Below are 13,257 nucleotides of genomic sequence, written 5' to 3' on the forward strand. Positions count from 1 at the left end.
AGAAAATGATGAGTAAAGTTAAAAAACCTATCAATGAAACTAACCTCGAGAACAGAAAACTAAACATTAGAAAGTTTACCAGAGCCCAATGGGAGTCCTTGGATAATATTACACATGTGATTGGAGTTCTAGAGGAAGAAGAGGAGAAAAAAGGACAGAAATTATTGAACTATTGGCCAAAATCACCACAAAATTTGAAAAAATATAATCACTTCCAGATTTGAGAGATCTGGCAGGCATATATATATATATATATATATATATATATATATATATATATATGATATATATGTATGTATATATATATGGGGAGAGAGAGAGAGAAGCACAACTATGTACATCATAGTCAAACGACTAAATTAAATTACTGGAAACCAAAAATGAAAACAAAAGCTTATAACATACCAGGTTGAAAAGAGATTCTGCATAAATAAAGCAATGAATAAAATTAAAACAGGAGTTAAGGCTTCTCATCCAGTCCATGGGGATCTCCAGAGGGGCTCCCAGAGTATTATGAAAATTCATGGCAACCTATTACAGGGCAACCAAGGGAAATGTTCTTCAAAACTGAGGGTGAAATGAAGACAGACGCGAGCTGAGAGAATGCATCACTGACAGAAATGCACTTCAAGAAAAACTAAAAGTTGTTCTTCAGGATGAAGGGAAACGACAAACTTGGATAAGAACAAATCCCACGGGACATAGTGGGGCATATCTGTAACCCCAGCTCCTATGGGACGGAGACAGGAGAATCATAAGTTTAAGACCAGCCTGAGCTATAGGGTAAGTTTCCATAGTGAGGCTCTGTATCAAACAAAACAACTACTGAGAGACATATCATGACGAAAAGAGATTTCTGGGGCTGGATAGATGGTTCAGTGGCTAAGGCACTTGCCTACAAAGCTTAACAACCCAGGTTCGATTCCCCAGTACCCATGTAAAGACAGATGCAGAGTGGCACATGCATCTGGAGTTCATTTGCAATAGCTAGAGGCCCGGGCATGCCCATATTCATTCATTCATTCATTCATTCATTCATTCTCCCTCTATATAGCTCTCTCTCCTTGCAAAAAATAAATAAAATGTTTTACAAAAAGAGATTTCTGCAAAGTTTTCTATATCCTATAAGCTACTTCTTTTCCAGTTAGAGATTTAAGTCTTAATCACTTATGATATAAATCTAATGATTTGTAAATAGCAATTTTAGAAACATAATAGGACAGAATAGTCCAGAAAAGAATGAAGCAGAAATGCTTTTTTTTTAACAAAAATCAAATATAATAAATACCCCTGGATAAATAACATTCTTTGTCAAATCTGTTAGTAGAGGTTGGGGATTTGGTTCAATGGTGGAGCTTAACGAGCGAGAGACCTTGAGTTCAGTTCCTGGTACCAGAAACAACATCAAATCAGTTAATTACATTACATTAAGCACTGTCTTAGATCAATTTCAAGACGACCGTTTTTGAGACAGAGTCTCACTTATGTAGCCAATATTAACTCCAGATTCATGATCCTCATGCCTCGGCCTCCCAAACGCTGGTATCCCAGGTGCGTGACATTGCATCCAGTTTCTAACATTCTTATTAAAGCTTAATGTTGATGAACTAGTCTCCATTTATAGACTATGAGAGCAGTGTGACCTGTGATTTCTTTCTGACCTGTCAGAAAGTTAATACATTTTTGCTCAATGACAGTAGCTATTCTTGGTCTAGCTGAGTGCATTGCTCCCAAGCCTGCCTGGGCGTAGCCCACTCAATAAATTAGCCATGTTGGAGACAGTTTCCAGGAAAGGTAGGCTCACCTAGAATAAGGTCACAGCATCTAACTAACCCCCTTGAAAAATTAATACCCCCCTACAGGCCCCAGTTCTACCCACATTTTCCACGCTCCATTACTGGTGCCCACAGTTCCCAGCTAATGGCTTTATTTTTTTATTTATATTTATTTTTTGTATTTTATTTGGTTTTTTGAGGTAGGGTCTCACTCTGGCTCAGGCTGACCTGGAATCCATTATGTAGTCTCAGGATAGCCTTGAACTCATGGTGATCCTCCTACCTCTGCTCCTGAGTGCTGGGATTAAAGGCGTGCGCCACCACGCCCGGCTGCTAATGGCTTCTTATAAACGGAACAAAAAAAGTAAGATGAGTTGGCGGGAGAATTGTGAGGCTTGAGGTCAGACCCAGGTCTGAATTCTGGGTTCGTCCTTCAGCGTCTCCTCACTGGTTAGCACGTGATAGACACCAGGCATGGGTCTTAACCTCTCTGAACATCAGGTTTAACGTCTATGATTAGGGCTTATGCCAAAATTCCTGTGAGACAATCACCTGCCGTGCCAGGTACACCAGCAGATGGTTCATAACTACTAGCGTTCCCTTGCCTGTGAAGACCCGGAGCGTCTGGACTGAGCTGGGGACCGTGCATGGATGGCCTGGCTTCCTCGAACCATTCTCCGATCACACTGCTCCAGCCGCGGCTTCCTCAGGCAGCTCGAGCGCTCCTAGGTCATGGGATCGTTCATCCATAGTTCCTCTGCTAGATCAATCTCTAGGCATCTCCGTGGATAATTCTACTCTGATCAAACTCCCCTTAGAGAGAACATCCCTAACCAACTGGCAACAACAGAGATTCGGTCTACATTGTACCAGAGCCTATGTCCAGCTGTTGGGTGTCTGGTCTGCATGTGTTCTAGGAACGTCACCCACAGATGGACAGGAGGTGCTCAGCCAGCAGAAAGGTTCCACAGAGCTGGGCGTGGTGGTGCGCGCCTTTAATCCCAGCACTCTGGGAGGCAGAGGTAGGAGGACTGTGGTGAGTTCGAGGCCGCTTTGAGACTACAGAGTGAATTCCAGGTCAGCCTGGGCTAGAGTGAGACCCAACCTTGAAAAACCAAAACCAAAACAAACAAACAAAAAAACAGAAAGCATCCACGTGACTGATGGAGTTCTGAAAACAAGGACATAGACAGGCTTCTCTTGAGGTCCAAATGCCTTTTTCCCTTTAACCTTGCCCACCAGGAGAATTCCCATGTAGAAAGCCAAGCAGCGCCTGGGCTAGGGTCTGGAACCCACTCATACCTCTCACACAGCCTCTTTAATCAGTCAACAAGATTAGGCTACCGTGCAGAGGGGACTCAGAGGGCGGAGGAGGCGGTTAGAGACAACCTTATCGGAGCCTGAGTTCCCTCAATGATAGCGGCTGGGGAGGGCGTAGGAAAGGCTGGGCGAGGGCTGTGGTGTAAAACACACACAGGTGAACGGACCAAGACCATCACGGCCACTCTCCTCTGGAAGAGTTGCTACACACACACACACACACACACACACACACACACACACACACATCCCTAAGATTCTCTCACCATCTGCCACTGGCTTTTGGGCTCAGGTGAGCCCTCCTGCCCTGGGCCAGGGTGGCACCTGGTCTCTAGCAGTTTCAGAGGCTATGAGGACTATGACCCACCCTTGCCTCCCAGGCCAGTCTGTTTCTTGGTCATGCCAAAAGAATAAGTCCCTTCCCAGTTCCAGAAACAAGGTACCCATAGCAAATTTCCACTCCAGGCAAGGTCAACCTACCCAAACACATCTACCTGCGGCAGTATCGTTTGGGAGGAAACCTGGGTTGCTTTTCCTTCTCAGAACTCCCCTGTGGAAGGCACACTCGCGATTGCTAACAGAGCATCTCCCTGAGCGTGGAGTTGGGGAAGAGACTCCGTGAACCTCTGAGGCCACTCCAGGAATGGCTAGACCTCGGCCCACTTGTTGAATTCTAACCCTGGCTGGCTGCCTACTCTCCTGATTCTAGCTGCATTCAAGGACCTGGAACGGCTCAGGGGGCAAGTCACAGGGGTGGGAATTGGTAACCAATCAGTGAGAAGCAGCCCCCAAGCTTGCTAAAAAAAAAAAAAAAAAAAAAAAAAAAACTACACAAATGAAAGAATGAGAGTCTAGGGGGTGGCTCAGACATCCCTTAGCTTCCCTGCTGCTGGGCAAATGGGATCAGCTGAGGTCACCCATCATGAGTCAGGCAGGTGTGGTTAGAATGCTGTCTCGATAGCTCCCTCCCTCCAGCAACTTTGCTGGTCCCCGGCCAGGGTCCCAGGCAGGGGGGCAGGGGAGACTCACCGGGCAGCCCAGGGGTCGCCATGGTGCGGGTCGCAGAGCCCAGACTGGCCCGCCGGCCGGCCGCGCACTCTTCCGGGCTGGCTTAAGCCACCCTGGAGCTAATTCCATCGCGGCTCAGCTGGTCTGGACAAGCCCGCCCCTGTTGCCAGCCTCCTCCTCCTGCTCCTCCTGCTCCATCCCTCCCTTCCCAGGCCCGCGGTGCGCCCGCTCAGGTGCAGGACACAGGGACCCACCGTGGGCAGCAGCGGGGCTGGGAGGGCAGGCTCCTGCGCTCGCCCACCCTTAGCGTGTGAAAATTCAGCCGGCTTATCTCACGACCCGTCTGGCTGAAGAGTTTCCAGCAAAGGGGGGGAGGGGGAAAAAAAGCCTCCTTTCTGCTGCCCCCAGGGGTTACCAACTGTCCAGGGGACAGAGCCAGGGGTGGGAATGGATCACAAAGAAAAGAGTGGGAGCCGCCGGGGGACAAGGAACAGAGGGCACAAAAAAGAAGAAGGAGGGTTCCAAGAGATGCCAGGACCTTGACGGGGTAGACTGCTGGCTGGGCAAGAGTGGCCCGGCTCCTCCGTGGGGTGGCCCGGGGACCTGGCCATGGACAAGAGGGACGAAGTAAAGTCGTCCAACGGACCTTTCTCCACACTGGAAGCTGCGATTCAGAGGCGTCCAGGAGCAAGCTATGTGCAAAAATACCAACGGCCCTGGAATGGAAGAGAATTATGTCCGGGCCAGGCATGCTGGTTGTGATCCCAGGCCCGTCCCCAGGGGGACACTTTTCCCAAGCGACATGGTCACTCCCTGCTTTTTAAGGAGTAGGTCTATAGCGCAGAATAAGTCAGGGCCAGAGCCAAAGGGAACCTGGAAAGTGTTAAGGTCTAACTTTCTGTGCTCCGAGTCACAGCGGCTCATATGGACCCAAGACTGTCTACTTGGGCTCTGCTGTTCTCCCTGGATCTTTATTTTATTCCCCACAGTCCCTCTATGGCACAATGGAGGCAGCACACCCATTTCTCACCTGAGGAGCTGAGGCCCGAGTGTTCCAGGTTCCAGAGCAAGGGGTCTGGATCCGCTCCACAGCCCCTGCTCAGGACATTCTGGAAGTCGGCTTCTTGATCTCTCATGAACACTGCTCTCTCACTGCCTGTTTCCAGGGATGCTTCAAGTTTTGTTTTATTTTGTTTTGCTTTGTTTTTCCATCCTACAAGTAATGGGAAAACAACCACCATCGCTCCTTTACCCATTCCCTTTCTTGACTCCTGCCACGACACTCTCCTGAAACACTTGTGGGGACTGTCCCATTTGGTCCAAACAGCGAACATAACAGAGGGACCCTCACAACCGGTTAATTGTAAACTGTAATAAATATCAACAGTATGGATCTGATAGGAGAATGAAGCTTTGAAAAATGGAAAACAGGGAAGGAGGGGAGGAAGGGCCACTGGACAAGTCAATGGGAGGGAGAGAGGGGGAAGGTGGGAGGGAAGGAGGGAGGGAGGGAGAGGGTGGGAAGAAAGAAGAAGGTGGGAAGGAGGGAGAAGAAGGGAGGGCGGGAGAGGGCGGGAGGGAGGGAGGGAAGGAGGGAGAGGGTGAAAGAGAGGGAGGGAGGGAGAGAGGGACAGGGAGGGAGGGAGGAAAAGGTTTCAGGCATAGAGGGGGTAGAGGAAGGAGAGGGAGGGGAAGAATACACAGAACTATGACAACATGAATGAATTCCATGGAAACCTTCTTCCTGGATCCCGTTCTACAAGTCATTACCCTCAACAAGGGGAGACGAGACCAGAACGGAAGAGTGCGTAAGAGGTAAAGAAAGCACAGCCCTACAATCATGAGCTCTGGCTAGAAAAGCCCAAGGGCCAGATTTGGGTGTCGTGTTCCCTCCCCCCCCACACACACACACACCCACAGAGCTGCTGGTCAAGGAGACAGAGGTCCCTAGAACACTATAGGTCGAAGCACTAGGTCACATGCCAGCAGTAACAGGCAAGTCCCTAAGTGCCAGAGACACCACAGCGGATCAAGTGACCATGTGGAACTGAGGGGGAATCCGGTGCCCTCCCGGCCAGCCCTCAGGGTGCTGGAAAGTGCTATGACAGCGGCCGTAGAATAACAGTTGCCAACTGCTGGATTAAACAGGAGATCCTGCCAGTTACAAAATTAACCAGCTGAGCAGTAAGTGCCCACTTGGGCAATAGTGGCACATAGCGGATGTAGGTAACCAACTGCTCACGGATTGGACATGAGACCTGCTCAGTGGGGAAGACTCCTATCTGGCTCCGGGAACCAAGCCAGATTCCCTAGGACAGGAGACCAATAGGCTCCAGAGGGAGACCCTCCACCACTCTTTGACTAAGAAGCGTGGACATATGCATCAACAGATGTCTGTAATAACTAAGCTTGTGTCCTTCAGCACAAATTGTCCTCACTACTGGAGGGTCTGTTCTATCTTACAGATTATGGAGAATACTGGGGAGACCCCAGATACATCAAAACATCGAGAATAGAGAGCTGAAGCCAGGCGCGGTGGCGCACGCCTTTGATCCCAGCACTTGGGAGGCAGAGGTAGGAGGATCGCAGTGAGTTTGAGACCACCCCGAGGCTACATAGTGAATTCCAGTTAGCCTGAGCCAGAGTGAGACCCTACCTCGAAAAAACAAACAAACAAACAAAATAAAGCGCTGACTATCTACCAGGAGATGGGTCACCTCCACCTCATCTGCTCACGCTCAGAAATCATCACAGGGGAAGTGGTGACATGAATCCTGCTCTCATGCCTTAGCCTAAAAACTGGTTCCGGAGAGATGGTGACAGACACTGTAGTCACTCAGACCTTATCAAAACAGAGGTCCACAGAGTACAGAGAAAGCAAGACTAAGCCAGATTTCTGTCTTGCCCACCAAGGCTCAGGAGTATCTTGGAGGAGAGGGTGGAAAGATTGTAACAGCCTCGGGGTGGGTGGGAAGAGCCTGAGGCACCATGCCCCCTCCCCTCATGCACACACGGAGACTGACCGAGGCCCCTCGGGTCCCCACAAATTTTACCAATAACTCCACCAAAGAAGACCCTCAGCAGATCTGGGGCATAGGCGAGGGGGCCTAAGAGTACAACCTTTTTATAAAACAATCAATAAGTTTAAAAAAAAAAAAAGAGGGCTGGAGAGATGGCTTAGCGGTTAAGTGCTTGCCTGTGAAGCCTAAGGACCCCGGTTCGAGGCTCAATTCTCCAGGACCCACGTTAGCCAGATGCACAAGGGGGCGCACACATCTGGAGCTCGTTTGCAGTGGCTGGAAGCCCTGGTGGGCCCATTCTCTCTCTCTCTCTCTCTCTCTCTCTATCTGCCTCTTTCTGTCTCTGTCACTCTCAAATAAATAAAAATGAAGAAAAAAAATTTTAAAAAAAAGAGTCATGCAGACACACAGGGGCCCATCTTAGGGACAGCCCCATGCGTGTCAAAGTCGAGGGGCCTTCTTGAAGAGATAGAAAGCTGAGAGAAAAAAACGTAACAGAAATGACTCTGACGCAGTAAGAAGACCTAATAAGCCAAGGGTTGTGGAGATCCTGAGTAAAGAAGAGATCCCTTGGCTTTGAAATAAATGAACACTGTTTGGTTCTGCAAAAAAAAAAAAAAAAAAAAAAAGAAAAGAAAAGAAAAAGAAAGAAAGAAAGAAAAAAGTCTCTACCACCAAGAGCAGATTCTGCCCTTAGAATATCTGTGCACAAAGGAAGACAGACAGACAGACAGACACACACACACACACACGCATGCACACCCCTATTCTTGCCTGTCCCTCTTTCTGTAAACTTTCTACCCAGCTCTCAATAATAGTGTTTGTTTGTGTATTTGTTTAATCAAAAGGTTCAGCTGGGCTGGAGGGATGGCTAAGTGGTTACAGCGTTTGACTGAAAAGCCAAAGGACCCAGGTTCAATTCCCCAGGACCCACGTTAGCCAGATGCACAAGGGGGCACACGAGTCTGGAGTTTGCAGTGGCTGGAGGCCCCAGCATGCCCATTCTCTCCCTCCCTCCCTCTCTCATCTCTCTCTCTCTCTCTCTCTCTCTCTCTCTCTCCTTCTCTGTCAAATTAAAAAAAAAAAAAATTAAAAAAAGATTCAGCTGCCCTTACTTGGCTGTTTTCTCCATAGTGAAATGGCATGTCAACAAGCAGGCCCCTGGAAGAGTGGGCAAGCTCTGCCAAAGAGGCCGCCTCCCTGCGCAGTTTCCCTGTGGCTGGTGCCTCCAAAGACACCTTTTCCCCCCCGGCAGTGTTAGGCGATCGGTCAGAAGCGTGACAGCTAATGCCCTGTCCCTGGATCTGGTTTCCTTCAGAGACCAACCTTAGCGGCTACTCCAAGTTGAAGGGTAGGGGGATAAAGAGATGACAGCCTTTGAATTATTAAGCAGTTGTGTCAAACGTCTGTCCTCCCTTCCCTCTACCCTGGCCCTGCCACTCAGAAGCTGGGTGACCTCTGCGGGCTGCTGGGCTTCTCTGTGCCGCTGTGATCATCTGGAGAGGTGTGGTGGAGAAACGGGACACGCTATCGAAACCTGTCCTGCCTCCTTCGTCCAGAACTTTCAATGGGTTGCGTCTCTCCTGCGTCAAAAGTGCATCAGTCCCGAGCCGGGCGTGGTGGCGCACGCCTTTCATCCCAGCACTCGGGAGGCAGAGGTAGGAGGATCTCCTAGAGTTCGAGGCCACACTGAGACTCTATAGTGAATTCCAGGTCAGCCTGGGCCAGAGTGAGACCCTACCTCGAAAAACCAAAAAACAAAGTACGTCAGTCCCCGTCAAACTAAGACATGATCTTTATTCCCACGCGTGTTTCCTCCACAGCTTACCTCTGCCACCCTGCGGGGACGAACACGTGACCATTTCCCATACATTTTAAGGAAAGACGATCTGTGCCCAAAGTGGCAGTACCGTGTGGAGATTTGGGGATCAGGTGTTGTCTATACTTCTTCCCACTGAAAGATGCCCACAGAAGTAGAGTAGCCTGAATCGATTGCTTTTGTTTGTTTGTTTGTTTGTTTATTTTTGTTTATTTATTTGAGAGCAACAGACAGAGAGAAAGAGGCAGAGAGAGAGAGAGTGGTCACGCCAGGGCCTCAGGCCACTGCAAACTAACTCCAGACGCGTGCGCCCCCTTGTGCATCTGGCTAACGTGGGTCCTGGGGAACCGAGCCTCGAACCGGGGTCCTTTGGCTTCACAGGCAAGCGCTTAACCACTAAGCCATCTCTCCAGCCCTCTACTGACTTTTCTAACTGACAACTTCCATGACTGTAGACAATAAACCGTGGTTCATACCTTCTTAGACTAGAGTGCCTTAGAGTTACCTGAGACCTTCAGACTTCACCTTAGGCAGAGGTCTTGGATCCTCATCACCCCATGAGTGAGACGGCTGTTAGCTCTTCAGAGGAGGAAACTGTGTCTGAGAGTCAGGAGAGGGGGCTTGAGGGAGGCCATGCCGTCGGACGTGGGCTGGAGGCAGGGCTCAGCTCTCTCCCCGGTCCTGGAGTTCTTCCGTCATGGCTGAGCCCGTGGTGAGGCCAGGCTCCCGCACCGTCTGGGATGAAGTCTCCAGGGGCCCACACCTCTCGGCACCCCTCCCTCTCGCAGGTTCCCCAGAGGTGCACAGGGGCTTTGCCACCCAGACAGCAAGAGGTTGGTTCGGGGTCCAACCTCGGGCAAGCACAGAAGTGCCCTGGTTCAGAGATCTGAGAACGTGACACTCCTAAGATCTGCCCACTCCGTGCCCTCCCCATCCACGACTTCACTGTTTCCTGGAGGCTGGCATCTCCCTCCTACCTGCACCCCCGCCCCCCCCCCCCTGACACTGGGCCTAGGGTGTTTGCAAAGGCACTCAGGCCCCCAGTCCGCCAGCTGCCAGCCCAGATTCCAGGCACAGTGTACCACCAGCGCCGGGTAAGATGAAAGCTTCTGTTTATTATCACGTGATAAAGAACGGGGGGGGGGGGGGCGGGTGTCCAAAGGCCCGGGCAGCACCCTGGCCGGTCGGCCCGCGAGGGGCAGAGGCGGGCACCCGCAGCAGCTCCAGCAGGCCTCACTTGGCGCACTTCCTGGGGGAACACCTGCACTGCATGGCATTCAGGACCTCGTGGTACACCACGGAGCCGTTGGCGCAAAGCAAGGGCACCCGCATGGGCACCGTCTGCGTGGGCGAGCAGCAGGAACACTGCTCCTGCACATCCTCCGTGTCGATGGAGTACACGGCCTTGCTGGCGCATTTTCCCTGAAATGCAAGCGGGCGGAGACGGAGCGCTGTGGCGCTGCTCTGGGCGGAGGGGTGGCCTCCAGCCCCGGCCCCTTGCCTTCATGAGCAAGACAGGCTCTGCCTCACCCGGACACACGCACCCAGGGAGCCAAGAAGCTTGTAGAGGAAGATCTCAGGGAATCCTCTCTCTCTCTCCAGTCGTTACACACACCCAAAGCTGTCTAGCTGCAATTTCTTTTAAGATTTTTTTTCCTCTTTTATTTTGAGAGGGAGAATGGATGCACCAGGGCCTTCAGCTACTGCAAACAAACTCCAGATGTGTGCACATGTGCAACATTGCATGCTTGCGTCACTGTACGTCTGGCTTATGTGGGACCTGGAGATTTGAACAGGAGTTCTTAGGCTTCACAGGCAAGTGCCTCAACCACTAAGCCATCTCTCCAGGCCTCTAGGTACAATTTCTATGAATCTTTCATTGATCATCAGGAATGTAGCCTGACCACCCCCTGCCACACATGCACATCTTCCACACACAACTGTCATCTTTCTTAATAAATAAAACTTGTTTAGGAAGCTGTGCGTGGTGGGGCACAACCTTTAATCCCTGCACTCAGGAGGCAGAGGTAGGAGGATCGCTGAGAGTTTGAGGCCACCCTGAGACTACAGAGTGAATTCCAGGTTAGCCTAAGCTAGAGTTGGACCCTACGTTGAAAACCCAAAAAAATAAATAAATAAATAAATAAATAAAATAAAATAAAAAGTTCAAGTCTGTCCTGGGTTACATAAAATCCTGTACGGGAAAAATTTTTGTTAAATCTTCATTAAAAATTGTTTGGAGGCCTAGAGAAATGGCTCAGTGGTTAAAGGCACTTGCTTGTAAAGCCCGATGGCCTGGGTTCAATTTCCAGCACCCACAGAAAGCCAGATGCACAAAGGGACAACGCATATGTCTGGAGTTCGTTAGCAGTGAGGCAGTTGGCCATGGCATGCCCATTCTCTCTCTGTTATGTGCCTCTCTCTCAACTAAATTTTTTTTTCAATGATTTGCTTTGGTCTTTCTTCTGGGGTCAAAATTTCCTACTTAATGAAACTTTTTTTTTTTTTGGTTTTCCAAAGTAGGGTCTCACTCTAGTCCAGACTGACCTGGAATTCGCTATGTAGTCTCAGGGTGGCCTCAAACTCATGGTGATCCTCCTACCTCTACCTCCCAAGTGCTGGGATTAAAGGCATGTGCCACCATGCCCAGCCTTTGCTTTTTTTTATTTTATTTTAATTTTATTATTTATTTATTATTAGAGAAGAGAGACAGAGGCAGATAGAGACAAAGAGAGAATGGGCACACCAGGGCCTCCAGCCACTGCAAACGAACTCCAGACATTATGCACCACCTTGTTGTGCATCTGGCTTAAATGGGTACTAGGGAATCGAACCTGAGTCCTTAGCATTCACAGGCAGGTGCCTTAACTGTTAAGCCATCTCTCTAGCCTGATATATTAAAAACGCTTGCAGTTCCTTTCCCTCTGGATGTTTCCAGAGCCTTCTAGACTATAACCAAAGACACATGTCCAAGGAAGGGGACAGCCCTTCCCACCCAGGCCTTCTTGAAGTCACCCAGCCTTACCTGGCAATAATGAATGTCCACTTCCTCTTGGGACTTACAGTCTCCCACTTTAACATACTGCAGCCTGGCAGTGATATCTTTGCAGTCGGGCTCCTGACCTGCGGGAGAGGTGAGAGGAGGGACCTGGAGACCCGGCTAGAGTTCTGTGGAATTACTTCCCAGTCCCAGTGTGCTCACTAAGCTGGAAATGGACCCATTTTCCACTTAAGAAGTAACCAAAGCCAGCTGCAGGGAGGAGAATCAAGTCATCCTGGTTCCCTTAGCTGCTTCTGGCTCCTCGGATTCAGAGATAGCATTATGACTGGATTTAACTCATTTAAAGGTACAATTTTCATTGCAGCAGGAGCCTAGGCTTGCTATGCTTCAGTCACGTAGATGGACGAGATGGGTTTTATAGGACTGCGTGCTCTACAAACCGAGAAGCGAGAACAGACCTGCCACGCCACAACGATATTCAGAAGCCAGCCGACAATGAAGGGAATTCGTGTCACTCTGCCCCTGTCTTGTGGAAAGAGGAAAGACCTCCACGCAAGTGTCTGCTGCCTCTGAAGAGGCTAAGACGTTCTTGAGGAGCCTTTGGAGAACCCTCCTTCTAGCCACCTCGAGCTCTAGGTGACCAACCTGAGCTCTCCCCTGGGCGGGGGTAGGTGGCGATCTTATCCAAAGCCCTTCTCGACTCACTGTGAAGTCTTGGATCTAATGACAGCTCAGCTGAATCACGCAAGTTTTCCACTCCGAGATGGCTCCAAATCTAAGCTAACCCTCCCTACATCTTAGCATGCCTCCCAACTTCTAGTCGTTTCATTCTTTTAAAATATTTTTTGTTTTTATTTATTTATTTGAGAGTGACAGAGAGACAAAGAGGCAGACAGGGAGAGAGAGAATGGGCGCGCCAGGCCTTCCAGCCTCTGCAAACGAACTCCAGACGCGTGCGCCCCCTTGTGCATCTGGCTAACGTGGGACCTGGGGAATCGAGCCTCGAACCGGGGTCCTTAGGCTTCACAGGCTAGCACTTAACCGCTATGCCATCTCTCCAGCCCTCCCTCTCACTTATTCTAATGAACACAAGAATAGTGAGGAAAACTGTGCCTCCCGGGTTTCTCTGAAACGGAGGCCCCCAGCAATTCGAGCCGATCGGTGTCATAGGACTGCAAGGTGAAGAAGGGACAAGCGTGAAGAAAGCGGGGTCCTGAACTTAGACCAGCCCTAGGAGCCTCTGAAAAGGCACTCCGTGCGCCTCGGGACTCCCCAACACATGCTGGGCAGTTAGCCAGCTGGCCAGCAACAGCC

General features: G+C 50.1%; 2 protein-coding genes across 2 annotated transcripts in view; both read right to left on the reverse strand.

Moving 5' to 3' along the window:
• The window catches only part of Ano2 (anoctamin 2), a 382,845-nt gene extending 378,695 nt beyond the window's left edge, over window positions 1–4,150 (reverse strand). Inside the window, exon 1 of the mRNA XM_045139660.1 lies at window positions 4,125–4,150. Within this exon, the coding sequence (XP_044995595.1) occupies window positions 4,125–4,146 (22 nt within the window). The 5' untranslated portion in view covers window positions 4,147–4,150. The remainder of the gene's footprint in view (window positions 1–4,124) is intronic.
• A 5,887-nt stretch (window positions 4,151–10,037) lies between these two features.
• Window positions 10,038–13,257, reverse strand: part of Vwf (von Willebrand factor) — a 167,817-nt gene continuing 164,597 nt past the window's right edge. Inside the window, exons 51-52 of the mRNA XM_045139643.1 lie at window positions 11,968–12,065; window positions 10,038–10,364 (exon numbers count right to left, since the gene is read on the reverse strand). Of these exons, the coding sequence (XP_044995578.1) occupies window positions 10,176–10,364; window positions 11,968–12,065 (287 nt within the window). The 3' untranslated portion in view covers window positions 10,038–10,175. The remainder of the gene's footprint in view (window positions 10,365–11,967; window positions 12,066–13,257) is intronic.

This window comes from Jaculus jaculus, chromosome 23 (genome assembly GCF_020740685.1).
Source record: "Jaculus jaculus isolate mJacJac1 chromosome 23, mJacJac1.mat.Y.cur, whole genome shotgun sequence".
Taxonomy (NCBI): Eukaryota; Metazoa; Chordata; class Mammalia; order Rodentia; family Dipodidae; genus Jaculus; species Jaculus jaculus.